Source organism: Oncorhynchus gorbuscha, linkage group LG08 (assembly GCF_021184085.1).
Source record: "Oncorhynchus gorbuscha isolate QuinsamMale2020 ecotype Even-year linkage group LG08, OgorEven_v1.0, whole genome shotgun sequence".
NCBI lineage: Eukaryota > Metazoa > Chordata > Actinopteri > Salmoniformes > Salmonidae > Oncorhynchus > Oncorhynchus gorbuscha.
In genome coordinates this window covers 3244959-3268090 of record NC_060180.1, presented here as the reverse complement: position 1 = coordinate 3268090, position 23132 = coordinate 3244959, and the positions used below count along the sequence as shown (strand labels likewise).

The 23132-nt window shown below is 45.8% G+C and overlaps 1 protein-coding gene across 2 annotated transcripts in view; it reads left to right on the top strand.

Annotated features, from left to right (window-relative positions):
* Positions 1-6613: 6613 nt before the first annotated feature.
* Positions 6614-23132, top strand: part of slc35f3b (solute carrier family 35 member F3b) — a 172785-nt gene continuing 156266 nt past the window's right edge. For both annotated transcript variants that reach the window (XM_046358260.1, XM_046358259.1), the window contains exons 1-2: positions 6614-6838; positions 8213-8433. In XM_046358260.1, coding sequence (XP_046214216.1) covers positions 6741-6838; positions 8213-8433 — 319 coding nt within the window. In that variant the 5' untranslated portion in view covers positions 6614-6740. The remainder of the gene's footprint in view (positions 6839-8212; positions 8434-23132) is intronic.

The following is a 23132-nucleotide window of genomic DNA, read 5'->3' as shown; positions in this document are numbered from 1 at the left end:
CATTAAGATCTCATGCATATTCCTGCCCTCCTCTCTCTTCATTCTAGACAGTTCATTAAGATCTCATGCATATTCCTGCCCTCCTCTCTCTCTTCATTCTAGACCCTTCATCAAGACCTCATGCATATTCCTGCCCTCCTCTCTCTCTTCATTCTAGACCCTTCATCAAGACCTCATGCATATTCCTGCCCTCCTCTCTCTCTTCATTCTTCATTCTAGACATCCTTGACCCGTAACCTGCTATCCATGCATCTTTTATGATAAGGGACATACGTGCGTCTGCACAAAATCCCTCCTTTATGTTGTCACCCTGCCCTACTTAACAATTACTTCTGCTCACCCCCACCTCTAGAGGCTTGTGTTATTCATTGACTTTATTCCTCTATCCTTCCTTCCCTCTGTCCTTCCTTCCCTCTATCCTTCCTTCTCTCTATCCTTCCTTTCCTATCTCCTTCTTTCCCTCTATCCTTCCTTCTCTCTATCCTTCCTTCCCTCTATCCTTCCTTTCCTCTCTCCTTCCTTTCCTCTCTCCTTCCTTCCCTCTATCCTTCCTTCTCTCTATCCTTCCTTTCCTCTCTCCTTCCTTCCCTCTATCCTTCCTTCCCTCTATCCTTCCTTCTCTCTATCCTTCCTTTCCTTTCTCCTTCTTTCCCTCTATCCTTCCTTCGTTCTATCCTTCCTTTCCTCTCTCCTTCTTTCCCTCTATCCTTCCTTCTCTCTATCCTTCCTTTCCTCTCTCCTTCTTTCCCTCTATCCTTCCTTCCCTCTATCCTTCCTTCTCTCTATCCTTCCTTCTCTCTATCCTTCCTTTCCTCTATCCTTCCTTTCCTCTATCCTTCCTTTCCTCTATCCTTCCTTTCCTCTATCCTTCCTTCCCTCTATCCTTCCTTCCCTCTATCCTTCCTTCCCTCTATCCTTCCTTTCCTCTATCCTTCCTTCTCTCTATCCTTCCTTCCCTCTATCCTTCCTTCCTTTCCTCTATCCTTCCTTACTCCCACCTCCAGATGCATGTGTTATTCATTGACTATACTCCTCTGTCCTTCCCCACTTTCACCTATACTGAGTAAATGATTAATGAGTTATTCCAAACTCCTCCATCATTCTTCCTCTCCTCCTCACACCTTTCTACCTCCACTTCTCCTTTCTTGTCACCTCTCTCCTCCTCACTTACTCTAAATATTCCTTTCTCTTTCCTCTTTTTCTCTCTATGGTGTGCCTGCCTGCCTGCCTGCCTGCCTGCCTGCCTGCCTGCCTGCCTGCCTGCCTGCCTGCCTGCCTGCCTGCCTGCCTGCCTGCCTGCCTGCCTGCCTGACTGACTGCCTGACTGACTGTACTGTCCCCAATGCAAGACTGGCAATACTTCTGTTCTATTCTATTCTATTCTGCCATATCCCCAGCAACCCCTGCCAGCCTTCTGTTCTCCCTCCAGTCTGTGGGAAATAGCCAGCTAGAAAAGTGTTAATTGCACCCAGCCTGCTTTAAAGAAGAATCCAGCGTGGTGGAGCAGCCAAGCTACTGTACTGTACAGGGCCAAGGTGAACAGGAGGACAGGACAGTCTACAGGGCTCCATGATGGACAGTCTGCAGGGCTCCATGATGGACAGTCTGCAGGGCTCCATGATGGACAGTCTGCAGGGCTCCATGATGGACAGTCTGCAGGGCTCCATGATGGACAGTCTGCAGGGCTCCATGATGGACAGTCTGCAGGGCTCCATGATGGACAGTCTACAGGGCTCCATGATGGACAGTCTGCAGGGCTCCATGATGGACAGTCTGCAGGGCTCCATGATGGACAGTCTGCAGGGCTCCATGATGGACAGTCTGCAGGGCTCCATGATGGACAGTCTGCAGGGCTCCATGATGGACAGTCTGCAGGGCTCCATGATGGACAGTCTGCAGGGCTCCATGATGGACAGAACAGAACCTTTAAAGACACACGTGATAAATGATATGCACTCTCACTGTTCAGGGTTGTTGCAACAGGTGCGTCTTAAATGTTTGATATTTATCTCAGGGAAAGGAGGGTTCTACTACTAAGACATTGTGGGAGCGTTTTTAATATAAAGGACAAAGTGTAAATTCCTAACCTGGCTGCCTTTTCATGTGATGGTAATCCACTGATTGTGATGGCGCTCGAAGCACATTCCTCAAATGTCAAACGTCTGATCATGAAAAAGTGGCGGTAACTGATATGACAACCAGCCAACTGACATAACAGCATAAAATAGGCCAAACAAAACATGACCGTTTGGAGGGACTTTCCAATATGGGGAGAAAGAAACAAGTCCATTCAGCCTGCTGCCGTTTCATATGTAAGTGATTGGTGACAGCAGACTCCATTCCAGACAGATCTATAAATAGAAATCCCACTCCCCCTTTTTCTCCCATTCTCTCTCCTCTCTCCTTCCCCCTGGCGCATTGTATTCTCCCCCCTATTGTTCCACTCCAGATAGACCACCACCGACCAATGAGATGAGACGGGATCTGTGTGCGAGTGTGATTTTGTGTATATGTGCGTGTGTGTGTGATTGAGTGTGTGCCTGTGTGTGTGTGTGAGTGAGTGTGTGTGCATGTGTGAGTGTGTGTGCGTGTGAGTGTGTGTGCATGTGAGTGAGTGTGTGTGCATGTGTGAGTGTGTGTGCGTGTGAGTGTGTGTGTGTGCATGTGTGAGTGTGTGTGCATGTGTGAGTGTGTGTGCGTGTGAGTGTGTGCCAGTTGGGAGAGAAGGGACCTGAGATGTTCTGCTTCAGAAACAATGGGTGGGCTCCTACCTCCTGCAGTTTAAAACCTGTTGTTCTAGAGGACCAACCACAGACATGCACACTGCCTATCCCTCCATCCCCACTGCTCTCTCACCCCGTTCTCTCTCTCACTCCTTTATGTCTCTCACTCCGTTCTCTCTCTCACTCAGTTCTCTCTCTCACTCCTTTCCCTCTCACTCCGTTCTCTCTCTCACTCAGTTCTCTCTCTCACTCATTTCCATCTCTCACCCCGTTCTCTCTCTCACTCAGTTCTCTCTCTCACTCCTTTCCCTCTCTCACTCCGTTCTCTCTCTCACTCAGTTCTCTCTCTCACTCCTTTCCCTCTCACTCCGTTCTCTCTCTCACTCAGTTCTCTCTCTCACTCCTTTCCCTCTCACTCCGTTCTCTCTCTCACTCAGTTCTCTCTCTCACTCATTTCCATCTCTCACCCCGTTCTCTCTCTCACTCAGTTCTCTCTCTCACTCCTTTCCCTCTCTCACTCCGTTCTCTCTCTCACTCAGTTCTCTCTCTCACTCCTTTCCCTCTCTCACTCCTTTCCCTCTCTCACTCTGTTCTCTCTCTCACTCTGTTCTCTCTCTCACTCCTTTCCCTCTCTCACTCAGTTCTCTCTCTCACTCCTTTCCCTCTCTCACTCTGTTCTCTCTCTCACTCTGTTCTCTCTCTCACTCAGTTCTCTCTCTCACTCCTTTCCCTCTCTCACTCCGTTCTCTCTCTCACTCAGTTCTCTCTCTCACTCCTTTCCCTCTCTCACTCCTTTCCCTCTCTCACTCTGTTCTCTCTCTCACTCTGTTCTCTCTCTCACTCCTTTCCCTCTCTCACTCAGTTCTCTCTCTCACTCCTTTCCCTCTCTCACTCTGTTCTCTCTCTCACTCTGTTCTCTCTCTCACTCAGTTCTCTCTCTCACTCCTTTCCCTCTCACTCCGTTCTCTCTCTCACTCAGTTCTCTCTCTCACTCCTTTCCCTCTCTCACTCCTTTCCCTCTCTCACTCTGTTCTCTCTCTCACTCTGTTCTCTCTCTCACTCCTTTCCCTCTCTCACTCAGTTCTCTCTCTCACTCCTTTCCCTCTCTCACTCAGTTCTCTCTCTCACTCCTTTCCCTCTCTCACTCTGTTCTCTCTCTCACTCTGTTCTCTCTCTCACTCAGTTCTCTCTCTCACTCCTTTCCCTCTCTCACTCCGTTCTCTCTCTCACTCAGTTCTCTCTCTCACTCCTTTCCCTCTCTCACTCCTTTCCCTCTCTCACTCAGTTCTCTCTCTCACTCCTTTCCCTCTCTCACTCTGTTCTCTCTCTCACTCTGTTCTCTCTCTCACTCAGTTCTCTCTCTCACTCCTTTCCCTCTCTCACGCCGTTCTCTCTCTCACTCAGTTCTCTCTCTCACTCCTTTCCCTCTCTCACTCCTTTCCCTCTCTCACTCTGTTCTCTCTCTCACTCTGTTCTCTCTCTCACTCCTTTCCCTCTCTCACTCAGTTCTCTCTCTCACTCCTTTCCCTCTCTCACTCTGTTCTCTCTCTCACTCTGTTCTCTCTCTCACTCAGTTCTCTCTCTCACTCCTTTCCCTCTCACTCCGTTCTCTCTCTCACTCAGTTCTCTCTCTCACTCCTTTCCCTCTCTCACTCCTTTCCCTCTCTCACTCTGTTCTCTCTCTCACTCTGTTCTCTCTCTCACTCCTTTCCCTCTCTCACTCAGTTCTCTCTCTCACTCCTTTCCCTCTCTCACTCTGTTCTCTCTCTCACTCTGTTCTCTCTCTCTCACTCAGTTCTCTCTCTCTCTCCTTTCCCTCTTTCACTCCTTTATTGCCATCTCCTTTAACTCTCTCACTCTGTTCTCTCTCACTCTGTTCTCTCTCTCACTCCTTTCACTCTCTCACTCCCTTCACTCTCTCTCTTCTTTTCCCTTCTTAAAGTATAGACCAGGGGCTCTAGGTTATGTAACTGGTAATACGGGTGTTAATTGACTGGGCTAATTCATACACTCTCTCTGCTCAGCAGAAATGACTAATGTGACACAGTATAATGAATCATGTTTATCAACCGGATCAACAATGGCTGCACCCAAAATGGCACCCTATTCCTTATAAAGTGCACTACTTTTGACCAGGGCCCTATGGGTAGTAGAGCCCTATGGGTAGTAGAGCCCTATGAGTAGAAGAACACTATGGGTAGTAGAGCCCCATGGGTAGTAGAGCCCTATGAGTAGAAGAACACTATGGGTAGTAGAGCCCCATGGGTAGTAGAGCCCTATGAGTAGAAGAACACTATGGGTAGTAGAGCCCTATGGGTAGTAGAGCCCCATGGGTAGTAGAGCCCTATGAGTAGAAGAACACTATGGGTAGTAAAACCCCATGGGTAGTAGAGCCCTATGGGTCGTAGAGCCCTATGGGTAGTAGAGCCCTATGAGTAGAAGAACACTATGGGTAGTAAAACCCCATGGGTAGTAGAGCCCTATGGGTAGTAGAGCCCTATGAGTAGAAGAACACTATGGGTAGTAGAGCCCCATGGGTCGTAAAGCCCTATGGGTAGTAGAGCCCTATGAGTAGAAGAACACTATGGGTAGTAGAGCCCTATGGGTAGTAGAGCCCTATGAGTAGAAGAACACTATGGGTAGTAAAGCCCTATGGGTAGTAGAGCCCCATGGGTAGTAGAGCCCTATGAGTAGAAGAACACTATGGGTAGTAGAGCCCCATGGGTCGTAAAGCCCTATGGGTAGTAGAGCCCTATGGGTAGTAGAGCCCTATGGGTAGTAGAGCCCCATGGGTAGTAGAGCCCCATGGGTAGTAGAGCACTATGAGTAGAAGAACACTATGGGTAGTAGAGCCCCATGGGTCGTAAAGCCCTATGGGTAGTAGAGCCCTATCAGTAGAAGAACACTATGGGTAGTAGAGCCCCATGGGTAGTAGAGCCCTATGGGTAGTAGAGCCCTATGGGTAGTAGAGCCCCATGGGTAGTAGAGCCCTATGGGTAGTAGAACCCTATTGGACATAATCAAGAAGTTTTGCATATTTATTGGAGCACTAAGATCAGCAATAATATGAATTATGTATGACCTTGATGAGGTGTGTGTGTTTAATGAGTGTGTGTGTGTGTGTTTAATGAGTGTGTGTGTGTGTTTATTACTTTTCGGTACGTGAATCCATTTCACATGAATTGGTTCTCAGCAGTTTGACTGGGACTAGGTATCTGTCCCAAATGGCACACTATTCCATATATAGTGCACTTATTTGAACCCCTATGGGTCCTGGTCAAAAGTAGTGCACTATTTTGTGAATAGGGTGCCATTTGAGACGCGGCCTACAGACTTGATTAATCCCATCAAATCGCTCAGGCTAATGTGCCAATATACCAGCTGATTGGATGGATACTTGAGACTCCTCTCATATGATGTACCAAACTGTATTTCAGTAATAATGTCATGAATCTCTTGTGGACTGACCAAATTACGCAATATTCTAGTTCTGGGTTAACCAATATTATATTGTCATCTCCTGGAAACTAAACTAATAAGGTTTGTTTCAAACGGAGTATGGCATATTTAGATTCCAGGCTAATTGCCTACTGCTTTTGACGTCTGAAGTAAGGCCGATTCCACAACCATGGTCTGTGGAGAGTTCAGTGGCAATTCATTGGAATTATGGCCTTAGTTAACATGCATCCAATTCCACAGACATGTTCCTAATCTAAAAAACGAATCACAAAAAAACGAGTCCAGTTTGTAAGGCTACCTCAGGGTTCCACAAAAGTTGAATGCATTTCTGACCACCGGTAGGTGGCACTGTTGCAATGTTCGCCAGAAGCCCCGAGGTGTGCAAGCGGATGGAGATTGGAGAGCGCAATTGCCCCGATCTATCTGTGCGTGTTCAAATTATGTAATGCAACGGCATATGTGTGGATGAGAAGGGAGAGGGACCATGTTATTTTTCTCCGTGGTTAAACTGGATTTACAGTACCGGGCTCGCGCTGTCCCCAATTGAGTGGCATTATCATGTACGGCGATGGAGAGGGCACTGTTTGGGACAGAGTCGGACGCCCCCGACGGGACTGCATGTGCTACCTCGGACCTCCGACAACTTTGATGCCCATGTAAGAATTATGATGAAGTTCTCAGTAGACTAGACTGTTCCAAAATTAGATAGACTACATTGCATAGTAGCCTATGGAGTCAGTAAGTGCGTATTCAACTAGGCTGTTGTTGGAAAATGTTCTTCATGCGTCCATGCGGAAAAGCAATTGCGGATAAAATAACCTTTGATAAATAGCCTAAACCAGAATCACAAGTGAATTAGTCTGAGTCTATTCTAAATGGTTACATTCTGTTCGATGTGGACTGTTAACTGTTTATCTCACGGACTTTGTGTTTTATTTGACCTGCGACTGCATTACCTGCACTGAAAAAACATCGATTCCAGGTTGTAGGATAACATTTCGATTTAAAAATAATAATATTCCTATAAATGAAAGTTACAGTAACACATTAGTATCCAAACAATGGAATTAAATCCGTCTATATGACTGTAAGCATTAATAATCCAGCTGGCGACTGAGCTGATGATAGGCGAAAGCTATCAGATCAACAGAAACTAATTCTTCAAGTTGACGAGTTGTGTTGATGTCATGCGAGTCCCTGAACCTCAGCATCACAGCCTGCCGTTTAAACAGTCGGCAATTAGCCTAGAACAGAATGACGCGGAGCAATACTTCAGTGGACACGACATAATTAACGACGCGCATTCCCCATACACATAGAGATCAGATAGGATAGGCTACTCATCTCTGCTTTCCCAGCGTAGCCTCGGCATACAACGCCTCAAGGTGGCTGGGAGCAGAAAGGAAGAAAAACTATGGTAACATATACTAGTATAGTTTTATGTTTTTCCCTGTGCGGTTGGATAATATTATCCAGAGGAAGAGATGCCTAGGCTTAATGGTACAATGATGCGCTCCAGTGCGCGCACTGGCGCACGCCTCATAGACTGTCACAAATGTTTTGTCCCCATCCTTCCAAATCACGTTGAATCGATTTATTCATTAGCTACTAAAGCCTACGCGTAGGCTATCTTAACGTTCTCGTTTTTAATAAGGATTGCACAGTGCATTCATATACAGTACACAGCACTGTGGTCGCCCAGTCACTTTCGCTTAGCTTCTCTCTGCATCTCTGCCCCTCTCGAGCACATGGTCAGTGAAGGATGAAGATTTCCGGCTCTATGGCCTCCCAGCAGCGGCGTGTGGCTTCCACCAGTGTTGGAGGGAAACTAAACCAGCTCTTAACATTAGTGGTTGACTGAGTTGAAATTGACGGTGGGGAATCATGTTTTATCTTGTCCCGTCCACCACGGCCCTTCCGTCCGCGCGCATTAGAACTCTCGCAATCCGCTTGGTCTGAACGGGCCGCACCTCCGGCTCATGGTCCCTCACACTCTTCTAACGGCATCTCATGTCATACTCTTTCTACAGCGGGATGCGGAAGTCTCCCGATGTGAGTCCCAGACGGCTTTCGGACATCAGCCCCCAACTGAGACAACTAAAGTATCTGGTTGTGGACGAGTCTATCAAAGAAGACACTTTAAAATCGTCCCGTTCCTTTGAAGACATTAACAGCGCGTCGATAGAGGAGAGGATCTTGAGGATCACTGGATACTACGGCTATCAACCTTGGAATGCTGTCTACACCAACAGTGAGTAGACCCGTATGGCTTCTTTTACAATTAGCTGCCTACCTGTGACCGTTACATAAATGATGCTGTGTAGAGTTTGTGTGATTTAAACTTTTATTTGGAATTTAGAAGTCTTGAATTATGGGCTATATATATTTGACCAAAGTGTACGGCCAATATCCATAACAGTCCAGACTAAATGTGCAAGATACCTAGAAACACGGTACGAGAAATAGCCTTTGTTTGAATTAGTGTGAACTATAAAAATTGAGACAAAACATTATAAATGCTGTCTCGCTCTCTCTCGCTCTCTCTCTCTGCGTGTGTGAGTGCGTGCTGTGTGTGTGTGAGTGTGTGCTGTGTGTGAGTGTGTGTGTGCTGTGTGTGAGAGTGTGTGAGTGTGTGTGTGTATGCTGTGTGTGTGTGCTGTGTGTGTGTGAGAGTGTGTGAGAGTGTGTGAGTGTGTGTGCTGTGTGCTGTGTGTGCTGTGTGCTGTGTGCTGTGTGTGTGTGTGTGTGTGTGTGTGTGTGTGTGTGTGTGTGTGTGTGTGTGTGTGTGTGTGTGTGTGTGTGTGTGTGTGTGTGTGTGTGTGTGTGTGTGTGTGTGTGTGTGTGTGTGTGTGTGTGTGTGTGTGTGTGTGTGTGTGTGTGTGTGTGTGTGTGTGTGTTGTGGTCCTTCTGTAGCTCAGTTGGTAGAGCATGGCGCTTGCAACGCCAGGGTAGTGGGTTCGATCCCCGGGAGCACCCATATGTAGAATGTATGCACACATGACTGTAAGTCGCTTTGGATAAAAGCGTCTGCTAAATGGCATATATTTTTATATATATATGTGTGTGTGTGTGTGTGTGTGTGTGTGTGTGTGTGTGTGTGTGTGTGTGTGTGTGTGTGTGTGTGTGTGTGTGTGTGTGTGTGTGTGTGTGTGTGTGTGTGTGTGTGTGTGTGTGTGTGTGTGTGTGTGTGTGTGTGTGTGTGTGTGTGTGTGTGTGTGTATCCCGCTGCTCCTAAGAACTGGCCTCTTTCACTATAATTAGCTGCATCAGTTGCTACCAAACAGAAATTAGCCTGTAAATTACAGTGTGTGGTGTTTTGTTATGCATTAATCACCTAATTATATATTCATGGCTGTTGCAGTGGGGGTGAGAGTTGGGGCAAAGCAACCCTGTTGTTTCAGCTGAATCATGGAAAAGGAATCACACAAACATGACACACACACACACACACACACACACACACACACACACACACACACACACACACACACACACACACACACACACACACACACACACACACACACACACACACACACACACACACACACACACACACACACACACACACACACACACACAGAGTAGTGCCCATAATTGAAACAATCAGTGAATATAGACAGGGAAGTCATGACCATCTTAATTCGGCACCTGCATTAATGTCATTATGCAGGTCAGGAAGTGAGGGTAAACAAAAACACTTTAAGTGCTATTGCTTAGGAATTAACTTTTCATTCTGCAGACTTGTTTTCAATGCATATAAAGCAGCAGATCTGTAAGCTAAAGGTCCAGTGTTGTGCCTAACACACTGTATACAGTAAGTTACGCTTGATGATGTTGATGATGATCACGATGATGTGTGTGTGTGTGTTTCGACCCCTTTGGATAAGCAGCATGTTGTGGGTGTGTGTGGGAGCAAACTGTAAACACCCCAACAGGTGATGTCATTGTCTTGCCTTGTTGGGTTCTTTGTGTGATGTCCTAGTTACAGTCGTATACAGACAGAAAAAACAAAGGACCCACACACACAGAAAGAGAGAGGGATATGGGAGGTGTAAAAAAACGAGCAGGATTTTCCGTGGCATGGAGAAAACATTTCATTTCATTCTCGTTCACATGAGCTTGAGTAGTGTTTCATGACACAAACAAATATGTATTTTTAAAGAAAGAGCAGTTAAAATGAGGCTTTAGATGCTTCTAATCATCTTCAAAGATTATGTGAGCCAGTCATTCACTGACACCCATTTCTCTGGCTTCACTGTTGGGAAAGTGTTTTCTAAAACCTTTAGCCACCCCAGCATTTTCCAAAAATGTACTGTGTTTTGTTATTTTGGGAAGAGATTTGTTTTTGCCAAACCCACACTGCTGTTTGTTTTTGCTGTAATTTTACTTGTGCTGTAATTTACTTGTGCTATCATCACAAACACAGCATCTCACGGTCGGGCCATGGTCAGAAGTAGTGTATAGGGTGCCTCTACCAGCCGTGAAATGAGACTGGTTTCTATATAAGCTCAGTGGTTTGGCCATGGTGCATGCATGCGCGCACGCACACACACACACACACACACACACACACACACACACACACACACACACACACACACACACACACACACACACACACACACACACACACACACACACACACACACACACACACACACACACACACACACACACACACAGTCTGACATGAGTTTAGCCTCCTGTGTTACTGTCTCTTCTGAGCAGCAATGATTGGTGGACAGAGACACAAGCTGTGTTCGAAAACCCATACTAACATACTGTATACTACATACTTAATGAGTATATACTACATACTATATACTATTAGTTAATTTTAGTATACTGTAAATGAACAGTATGCTTTCAGTTGAACGTACTAGGTCTTAGCCTGTCTACCGAAAGTTGATGCTGTTGCTATGCAACCTCTTGCTAGTTAGTTAAATCAAATGAAAGTTTATTTGTCACGTGCGCCAAATACGACAGGTGTAGACCTTACAGTGAAATGCTTACTTACAGGCTCTAACCAATAGTGCCAAAAAAAGATGCGTGTGTGTGTGTGTGTGTGTGTGTGTGTGTGTGTGTGTGTGTGTGTGTGTGTGTGTGTGTGTGTGTGTGTGTGTGTGTGTGTGTGTGTGTGTGTGTGTGTGTGTGTGTGTGTGTGTGTGTGTGTGTGTGTGTGTGTGTGTGTGTGTGTGTGTGTGTAAGTAAAATAAATTAAACAACAGTAAAAAGACATTTGAAAATAAGAGTAGCAAGGCTATATACAGACACCGGTTAGTCAGGCTTATTGAGGTAGTATGTACATGTAAGTATGGTTAAAGCGTTATGCATATATGATAAACAGAGAGTAGCAGTAGCGTAAAAGAGGGGCTGGTGGGTGGTGGGACACAATGCAGATAGCCCGGTTAGCCAATGTGCGAGGTCGGGCAGTGATGCAATCGGTCAGGATGTTGCAGCTGTAGAACCTTTTGAGGATCTCAGGACCTGTGCCAAATCGTTTAGCATAACAAATGACTAGTTAGACATTTTACGGGTGTGTTCTTAAATTCAATCTAGAGTGCCAGAGTGCGTACGTAAATTCAGAGCATTGTAAGATTGTCCATTTGTAAAATCCGAGTGTTTTGCTATCGGAGTGCACACTGGACGCTCAGGTCGAGGAGTAGGGTTGATTTAAGCATTCTGAACTTGCTAGCTACTTCCAGACAGAAATGAGACAACTCTGACCATTTTACTCGCCCAAGCAGAGCTGGTTAGGTAGTTTTCATGTTATTCCAGAGCGTTGGTGACTAACTGTGTTGCTGGCAACAATTTAATTACGCTTTTTGCCGATGTTTACTGACACGGCCATATTCAACGGGTTTTGAGGCTCGTAAATTCATTATTTTGCGCTCTGGTACACTCAGACAAGAGTGCTCTGAAATTGGAGTAGATAGCCAGAGAGAATTTACAGAAGCACACGAATGTCCATTGAGAACACACAATGACTATACCACTTAGCTAAGAATGACGGGAAAAATCAAGTCAATAAACGTTGGGTAGTTTGTTACCCTATAGTTAATATACTGGCAAGTTTGATGTATAAATAGCCAACTAACGCTAGGTAGCTAGCTAACAACATACCGGTACATACTGCTGTAATGATATGCTATGGGGTTCGTAAGGACAGCGTAGCTAACATATTGTCAGCCAATATAATGTGTAAGGTAACTTATTTGAAAAGTCATGACTTTATTACATTGCTCAACATTTTCTTAACATTTGTCATAATTAGTTAAAGCAATGAATTTGTATCCGCTCTCGTTGGACTTCGACTGCATCTTTTCCAACATTTTCTTCAAATCTGGAAACGATGTGTAGCCACGCCCATTTCCTGAAGAATTGCATTATGGGCCCTAAAGTACGGAAATAGTGTCCTCTGCGTGTATACTTCATATTTTTCCGAATTTAGTATCCTGGAAATGTTGGTATACTTACTATATCCATACTATGACCAATAAACATGCTACATACTCAATTTACTTCACAAATAGTATGGTTAGTATGAGTATTCGAACAGAGCTACTGTCTTTAGGTTCCTGTTGGCATGGTCCTACATCTACACTAAAATGGTCAAGTCCCATGCTCACTAGTATTTACAGTAACTAGCCTTATCTGAGCCACAACGGCCTATAGGGTAGGAGCCTATCTCCAGTTTCTCTAGCGTTGGGCACCCCCAGGACCGAACACTAGTATTTACAGTAACTAGCCTTGTCTGAGCCACAACGGCCTATAGGGGAGGAGCCTATCTCCAGTTTCTCTAGCGTTGGGCACCCCCAGGACCGAACACTAGTATTTACAGTAACTAGCCTTGTCTGAGCCACAACGGCCTATAGGGGAGGAGCCTATCTCCAGTTTCTCTAGCGTTGGGCACCCCAGGACCGAACACTAGTATTTACAGTAACTAGCCTTGGCTGAGCCACAACGGCCTATAGGGGAGGAGCCTATCTCCAGTTTCTCTAGCGTTGGGCACCCCAGGACCGAACACTAGTATTTACAGTAACTAGCCTTGTCTGAGCCACAACGGCCTATAGGGGAGGAGCCTATCTCCAGTTTCTCTAGCGTTGGGCACCCCCAGGACCGAACACTAGTATTTACAGTAACTAGCCTTGTCTGAGCCACAACGGCCTATAGGGGAGGAGCCTATCTCCAGTTTCTCTAGCGTTGGGCACCCCCAGGACCGAACACTAGTATTTATTACCGTTGTTTATATATAGCTGGAGCTTTCAGAGACACACAGTGAGCTACCTAGACTAGAGACATTGTGGATGGAACATTGGACTGGGCCTGGCAACGGCCTGTTCTGTTATCATACCACTGCCACTCTGTCTGCCTGGAACTCTTCATCATATAGGCCAGCAGGAAAGGATACCTTGTAAGGCATCAACATCATAGACATGTAAATGTTGTTAACAATAGCACTCCTCCTTTCACTACATATTCTTCTTTGTTTGGGTTAATGGCTGTTGGGAATAAATACATTAATAAATGAACAAATTAATGAATGACTCTTATTTGACAATCTTAAAAAGTAGTATATGGTTGTTTTAACTATGCGAAAACAACAAACCACCCATACCATTGAGGTTGATGTCTGTCTAATGTTTTTACTATGAGAAAACAACAGAACACACGTTACTATTGGGTAATGTCTGTATAATGTTATCATTAGGGGTAATGTCTGTATAATGTTATCATTAGGGGTAATGTCTGTATAATGTTAACATTAGGTGTAATGTCTGTATAATGTTAACATTAGGTGTAATGTCTGTATAATGTTAACATTGGGAGTAATGTCTGTATAATGTTACCATTAGGGGTCATGTCTGTATAATGTTACCATTAGGGGTAATGTCTGTGTTATGTTAACATTGGGAGTAATGTCTGTATAATGTTACCATTAGGGGTCATGTCTGTATAATGTTACCATTAGGGGTAATGTCTGTGTTATGTTAACATTGGGAGTAATGTCTGTATAATGTTAACATTAGGGGTAATGTCTGTGTACTGTTACCATTAGGGGTAATGTCTGTATAATGTTAACATTGGGAGTAATGTCTGTATAATGTTACCATTAGGGGTCATGTCTGTATAATGTTACCATTAGGGGTAATGTCTGTGTTATGTTAACATTGGGAGTAATGTCTGTATAATGTTACCATTAGGGGTCATGTCTGTATAATGTTAACATTAGGGGTAATGTCTGTATAATGTTACCATTAGGGGTCATGTCTGTATAATGTTACCATTAGGGGTAATGTCTGTGTTATGTTACCATTGGGGGTAATGTCTGTATAATGTTACCATTAGGGGTCATGTCTGTATAATGTTAACATTAGGGGTAATGTCTGTGTTATGTTATCATTGGGGGTAATGTCTGTATAATGTTACCATTGGGAGTAATGTCTGTATAATGTTACCATTAGGGGTAATGTCTGTGTTATGTTAACATTGGGAGTAATGTCTGTATAATGTTACCATTAGGGGTCATGTCTGTATAATGTTAACATTAGGGGTAATGTCTGTGTTATGTTATCATTGGGGGTAATGTCTGTATAATGTTACCATTGGGAGTAATGTCTGTATAATGTTAACATTAGGGGTAATGTCTGTGTTATGTTACCATTGGGGGTAATGTCTGTATAATGTTACCATTAGGTGTAATGTCTGTGTACTGTTATCATTAGGTGTAATGTCTGTATAATGTTAACATTAGGGGTAATGTCTGTATAATGTTACCATTAGGTGTAATGTCTGTGTACTGTTAACATTAGGTGTAATGTCTGTATAATGTTAACATTAGGGGTAATGTCTGTATAATGTTAACATTAGGGGTAATGTCTGTGTACTGTTACCATTGGGGGTAATGTCTGTATAATGTTACCATTAGGTGTAATGTCTGTGTACTGTTACCATTGGGGGTAATATCTGTATAATGTTACCATTAGGTGTAATGTCTGTGTACTGTTACCATTGGGGGTAATGTCTGTATAATGTTAACATTAGGGGTAATGTCTGTATAATGTTAACATTGGGGGTAATGTCTGTGTAATGTTACCATTGGGGGTAATGTCTGTATAATGTTACCATTAGGGGTCATGTCTGTATAATGTTACCATTAGGGGTAATGTCTGTGTTATGTTACCATTGGGGGTAATGTCTGTATAATGTTACCATTAGGGGTCATGTCTGTATAATGTTAACATTAGGGGTAATGTCTGTGTTATGTTATCATTGGGGGTAATGTCTGTATAATGTTACCATTGGGAGTAATGTCTGTATAATGTTACCATTAGGGGTAATGTCTGTGTTATGTTAACATTGGGAGTAATGTCTGTATAATGTTACCATTAGGGGTCATGTCTGTATAATGTTAACATTAGGGGTAATGTCTGTGTTATGTTATCATTGGGGGTAATGTCTGTATAATGTTACCATTGGGAGTAATGTCTGTATAATGTTAACATTAGGGGTAATGTCTGTGTTATGTTACCATTGGGGGTAATGTCTGTATAATGTTACCATTAGGTGTAATGTCTGTGTACTGTTATCATTAGGTGTAATGTCTGTATAATGTTAACATTAGGGGTAATGTCTGTATAATGTTACCATTAGGTGTAATGTCTGTGTACTGTTAACATTAGGTGTAATGTCTGTATAATGTTAACATTAGGGGTAATGTCTGTATAATGTTAACATTAGGGGTAATGTCTGTGTACTGTTACCATTGGGGGTAATGTCTGTATAATGTTACCATTAGGTGTAATGTCTGTGTACTGTTACCATTGGGGGTAATATCTGTATAATGTTACCATTAGGTGTAATGTCTGTGTACTGTTACCATTGGGGGTAATGTCTGTATAATGTTAACATTAGGGGTAATGTCTGTATAATGTTAACATTGGGGGTAATGTCTGTGTAATGTTACCATTGGGGGTAATGTCTGTATAATGTTAACATGAGGGGTAATGTCTGTATAATATTAACATTGGGGGTAATGTCTGTGTAATGTTACCATTAGGGGTAATGTCTGTGTTATGTTAACATTAGGGGTAATGTCTGTGTTATGTTACCATTGGGGGTAATGTCTGTGTTATGTTATCATTAGGGGTAATGTCTGTGTTATGTTATCATTGGGGGTAATGTCTATGTTATGTTACCATTAGGTGTAATGTCGGTGTACTGTTACCATTAGGGGTAATGTCCGTGTAATGTTACCATTGGGGGTAATGTCTGTGTAATGTTATCATTGGGTTTAATGTCTGTATAATGTTATCATTAGGGGTAATGTCTGTGTAATGTTATCATTAGGGGTAATGTCTGTGTAATGTTATCATTAGGGGTAATGTCTGTGTAATGTTATCATTAGGGGTAATGTCTGTGTAATGTTATCATTAGGGGTAATGTCTGTGTAATGTTATCATTAGGGGTAATGTCTGTGTACTGTTACCATTGGGGGTAATGTCTGTGTTATGTTATCATTGAGAGATGGTTCTGAGGGCCACACACACTACTACAACAACAACAACAACAACAACATCAACATCAACATGGGTGGCCTGCTGAGGCTAAAATGACATGAATCTGAATTATTTATCAAATAGGAAACAAATGAAACAGCCAGAACTGGGCCTGCTATATTTCTAATGTCAGACAGGAACAGACTGTCTAATGAAGCCTCACATCATCACATCAAATCAAAGTATGTCAACATGTCAGAACTTGTCGTACACCATATGGTCCCTTGACAGCCACGCTTCTTAAATGTCCAACTCCCTCCCTAGCCCTCCCATTGCCATTAAAGATGCGTGCACAGTATCACGCTGAGAGTCTTCTGGGTATATGACTCCGTTTGTTGGCTTTGTTGTGTGTTTTGGATATCAGTTATATAGTGTATGTGCAGCCATTCTAATAGGCTGGAATTTGACGGGAACTTGTGTCCTAACTGAGAAGGCTTTGGAAGGAACCTCCCACTTTGAGGTGGACCATAGCTAGCCCACTGGGCACACACTGGTTGAATCAATGTTGGTTCAATGTAATTTGGCAACGTATTGTGACGTGGAATCTATGTAGAAAATATATTCAAACATAAAATGTTACTATCAATATTTAAAAAAGGTCCAATTAAAATGTAGAATGAAATAATAAATTAAACATCATTTAAGCCACCCAATACATATCGAATATAGGATGAAAAATATTTTTTACATTTCTGTGGAATTTTCCTTGCAATTTCAATGTATACATAGTTCTGATGATTATGTTGAAATTAGATTGATGTAACAACCTGTTTTATCATCATTTCAATCTTTACAATCCAATGTATTTTCCACGTTGATTCCACATCACAATATGTTGACAAATGATGTAGAAACAACGTTGATTTGACCAGTGTGTGCCCAGTGGGCTAGCTATGGTCCACCTTAAAGCTTCTTCTATACCTCCTGCGGTGTTTGTAATATCAGAAGTGTGTGTGTGTTGGGTGGTTGAGGGACGTTCCAATGTGATGTAGAAAGTTCTGTTCTGTTATGCAACAAGATCAAATAAATGATTGAGGAGGATGTGTAGATCACACCTGCTGCTGGACCCCAGCTTGACCCCACTGGAGTCTCTCTAGATCCCCAATGACACCTGCTGCTGGACCCCAGCTTGACCCCACTGGAGTCTCTCTAGCTCCCCAATGACACCTGCTACTGGACCCCAGCTCGACCCCACTGGAGTCTCTCTAGCTCCCCAATGACACCTGCTACTGGACCCCAGCTCGACCCCACTGGAGTCTCTCTAGCTCCCCAATGACACCTGCTGCTGGACCCCTGCTCGACCCCACTGGAGTCTCTCTAGCTCCCCAATGACACCTGCTGCTGGACCCCACTGGAGTCTCTCTAGCTCCCCAATGACACCTGCTACTGGACCCCAGCTCGACCCCACTGGAGTCTCTCTAGCTCCCCAATGACACCTGCTGCTGGACCCCTGCTCGACCCCACTGGAGTCTCTCTAGCTCCCCAATGACACCTGCTGCTGGACCCCACTGGAGTCTCTCTAGCTCCCCAATGACACCTGCTGCTGGACCCCTGCTCGACCCCACTGGAGTCTCTCTAGCTCCCCAATGACACCTGCAGCTGGGCCCCCCTGGAGTCTCTCTAGCTACCCAATGACACCTGCTGCTGGACCCCACTGGAGTCTCTCTAGCTCCCCAATGACACCTGCTACTGGACCCCAGCTTGACCCCACTGGAGTCTCTCTAGCTCCCCAATGACACCTCTACCCTCTAGCTCCCCAATGACACCTGCTGCTGGACCCCAGCTGGACCCCACTGGAGTCTCTCTAGCTCCCCAGTGACACCTGCTGCTGGACCCCACTGGAGTCTCTCTAGCTCCCCAATGACACCTGCTACTGGACCCCAGCTTGACCCCACTGGAGTCTCTCTAGCTCCCCAATGACACCTGCTACTGGACCCCAGCTGGACTCCACTGGAGTCTCTCTAGCTCCCCAATGACACCTGCTGCTGGACCCCTGCTCGACCCCACTGGAGTCTCTCTAGCTCCCCAATAACACCTGCTGCTGGACCCCACTGGAGTCTCTCTAGCTCCCCAATGAAACCTGCTGCTGGACCCCAGCTCGACCCCACTGGAGTCTCTCTAGCTCCCCAATGACACCTGCTACTGGACCCCAGCTTGACCCCACTGGAGTCTCTCTAGCTCCCCAATGACACCTGCTGCTGGACACCACTGGAGTCTCTCTAGCTCCCCAATGACACCTGCTGCTGGACCCCTGCTCGACCCCACTGGTGTCTCTCTAGCTCCCCAATGACACCTGCTGCTGGACCCCAGCTGGACACCACTGGAGTCTCTCTAGCTCCCCAATGACTCCTGCTACTGGACCCCAGCTTGACCCCACTGGAGTCTCTCTAGCTCCCCAATGACACCTGCTGCTGGACCCCAGCTCGACCCCACTGGAGTCTCTCTAGCTCCCCAATGACACCTGCTGCTGGACCCCAGCTGGACCCCACTGGAGTCTCTCTAGCTCCCCAATGACACCTGCTGCTGGACCCCTGCTCGACCCCACTGGAGTCTCTCTAGCTCCCCAATGACACCTGCTGCTGGACCCCACTGGAGTCTCTCTAACTCCCCAATGACACCTGCTGCTGGACCCCTGCTCGACCCCACTGGAGTCTCTCTAGCTCCCCAATGACTTCTGCTACTGGACCCCAGCTTGACCCCACTGGAGTCTCTCTAGCTCCCCAATGACACCTGCTGCTGGACCCCACTGGAGTCTCTCTAGCTTCCCAATGACACCTGCTGCTGGACCCCTGCTCGACCCCACTGGAGTCTCTCTAGCTCCCCAATGACTCCTGCTACTGGATCCCAGCTCGACCCCACTGGAGTCTCTCTAGCTCCCCAATGACACCTGCTGCTGGACCCCAGCTGGACCCCACTGGAGTCTCTCTAGCTCCCCAATGACACCTGCTGCTGGACCCCTGCTCGACCCCACTGGAGTCTCTCTAGCTCCCCAATGACACCTGCTGCTGTACCCCAGCTGGACCCCACTGGAGTCTCTCTAGCTCCCCAATGACACCTGCTACTGGACCCCAGCTGGACCCCACTGGAGTCTCTCTAGCTCCCCAATGACACCTGCTGCTGGACCCCACTGGAGTCTCTCTAGCTCCCCAATGACACCTGCTGCTGGACCCCACTGGAGTCTCTCTAACTCCCCAATGACACCTGCTGCTGGACCCCTGCTCGACCCCACTGGAGTCTCTCTAGCTCCCCAATGACTCCTGCTACTGGACCCCTGCTGGACCCCACTGGAGTCTCTCTAGCTCCCCAATGACACCTGCTGCTGGACCCCTGCTCGACCCCACTGGAGTCTCTCTAGATCCCCAATGACACCTGCTACCAACACTCTTTAGCACCCAACTCTACCAACTCCCTTTAGCACCTTTAGCACCCAACTCTACCAACACCCTTTAGCACCCAACTCTACCAACACCCTTTAGCACCCAACTCTACCAACACTCTTTAGCACCCAACTCTACCAACTCCCTTTAGCACCTTTAGCACCCAACTCTACCAACACCCTTTAGCACCCAACTTTACCAACACCCTTTAGCACCTTTAGCACCCAACTCTACCAACACCCTTTAGCACCCAACTCTACCAACTTCCTTTAGCACCCAACTCTACCAACACCCTTTAGCACCTTTAGCACCCAACTCTACCAACACCCTTTAGCACCCAACTCTACCAACACCCTTTAGCACCCAACTCTACCAACACCCTTTAGCACCTTTAGCACCCAACTCTACCAACACCCTTTAGCACCCAACTCTACCAACACCCTTTAGCACCCATCTCTACCAACACCCTTTAGCACCCAACTCTACCAACACCCTTTAGCACCCAACTCTACCAACAGTCTTTAGCACCCAACTCTACCAACACCCTTTAGCACCCAACTTTACCAACACCCTTTAGCACCTTTAGCACCCAACTCTACCAACACCCTTTAGCACCCAACTCTACCAACTCCCTTTAGCACCCAACTCTACCAACACCCTTTAGCACCCAACTCTACCAACACCATTTAGCACCCAAGACCCTTTAGCACCTTTAGCACCCAGCTCTACCAACACCCTTTAGCACCCAACTCTACCAACACCCTTTAGCACCCAACTCTACCAACAGTCTTTAGCACCCAACTCTACCAACTCCCTTTAGCACCTTTAGCACCCAACTCTACCAACACCCTTTAGCACCCAACTTTACCAACACCCTTTAGCACCTTTGGCACCCAACTCTACCAACACCCTTTAGCACCTTTGGCACCCAACTCTACCAACACCCTTTAGCACCTTTGGCACCCAGCTCTACCAACACCCTTTAGCACCCAACTCTACCAACACCCTTTAGCACCCAACTCTACCAACACCCTTTAGCACCTTTGGCACCCAACTCTACCAACACCCTTTAGCACCCAACTCTACCAACACCCTTTAGCACCCAACTCTACCAACACCCTTTAGCACCTTTGGCACCCAACTCTACCAACACCCTTTAGCACCCAACTCTACCAACACCCTTTAGCACCTTTAGCACCCAACTCTACCAACACCCTTTAGCACCCAACTCTATCAACACCCTTTAGCACCCACCTCTACCAACAACCCTTTAGCACCCATCTCTACCAACACCCTTTAGCACCCAACTCTACCAACAACCCTTTAGCACCCAACTCTACCAACAACCCTTTAGCACCCAACTCTACCAACAACCCTTTAGCACCCAACTCTACCAACAACCCTTTAGCACCCAACTGTACCAACACCCTTTAGCACCCAACACCCTTTAGCACTCAACACCCTTTATCACCCAACTCTACCAACACCCTTTATCACCCAACTCTACCAACACCCTTTAGCACCCAACTCTACCAACACTCTTTATCACCCAACTCTACCAACACCCTTTAGTACCCAACTCTACCAACACCCTTTATCACCCAACTCTACCAACACCCTTGTCTGGGGGTGCAGGACTCAGGGGTTGTAGGAACATTGATTGTGTCGATGGACCCTGCGTGTCTGGGGGTGCAGGGCTCAGGGGTTGTGGTTTCACTATTCGAGCATGCAGCTTCCTCTGAGTCCGTAGGTTCAGGAATGTCTAGTATGTTTGTTTGTATAATGTAAAGTTGAATCCTCCGGCTAACGTCAAACATGTAGCCAAGTCCACGACGTTGGCCTTCCATGGATGTTTTATATGACACGCTGAAGACATTGATAGCTAGCTAGATTGTAATTTGTCTAAAAACAATGTATTACTGTGCTGATCATCGCTACTTGGTGTCATCATGGCTTCAAATATGGCTATCTGGCTGTCTGATCCACTTTTGTTGTTGTGGTCTTTTATCTTTTTATATTCTTGCTTTCTTGAGTTTCTTAATTTTTATATGCACTGTTTTGTTGACTGATGGATTCCCATTTCGGCTAGTGTCTCCAATATGTTTTCGAAGACCTTTTCACCCCTGGTGGAAGAATCCAGTCGCCTCTGGATGCTGGAGTCTGCCCAGATACTCAAGAGTGCTTGGACATCTCCAACTGACCAATTTGCTTCTTACATTATTTGTTTTTAGCTTAAGAGTTATTGGTTAGTGTAGCTGTACTAAGTTATCTGTGGCTGGACCATTCCTAGTCAGATTGACCTTCTCTTATAAAAATGGAGCCAGTGACTCGTGTTTGAGTAATAACAACATATGCGACACTGTGACATCATTGCGTGAGACCAATCATTGAGTACTGGCATTTGTAACCCCACCCACTGGCCTACTTGGTTGGAGGTCAGTACCAGATATCAAATTAGGCTGAACAGGAATCAAGCAGACAATGGGCAAATGGAACCGTGATATTCACGGCCTGGCACGGCACGGCCCTTCAGTGGTAAAAAGCCATGTACAGCATCCCTGCTTCTCTCTCTCTCTCTCTCTGTCTCTCTCTCTCTCTCTCTCTCTCTCTCTCTCTCTCTCTCTCTCTCTCTCTCTCTCTCTCTCTCTGTCTCCTCTCTCTCTCTGTCTCTCTCTCTCTCTCTCTCTCTCTCTCTCTCTCTCTCTCTCTCTCTCTCTCTCTCTCTCTCTCTCTCTCTCTCTCTCTCTCTCTCTCTCTCTCTCTCTCTCTCTCTCTCTCTCTCTCTCTCTCTCTCTCTCTCTGTCTCTCTCTCTGTCTCTCTCTCTCTCTCTCTCTGTCTCTCTGTCTCTCTGTCTCTCTGTCTCTGTCTCTGTCTCTGTCTCTGTCTCTGTCTCTGTCTCTGTCTCTGTCTCTGTCTCTCTGTGTGTGTGTTGTCTCTTCTTTTCCTTAGCTGTCATAGAGCTGTAGTGGTTCTCAGCAGTGCAGGGATGTGAGATTTGAAGTGGCAGTGT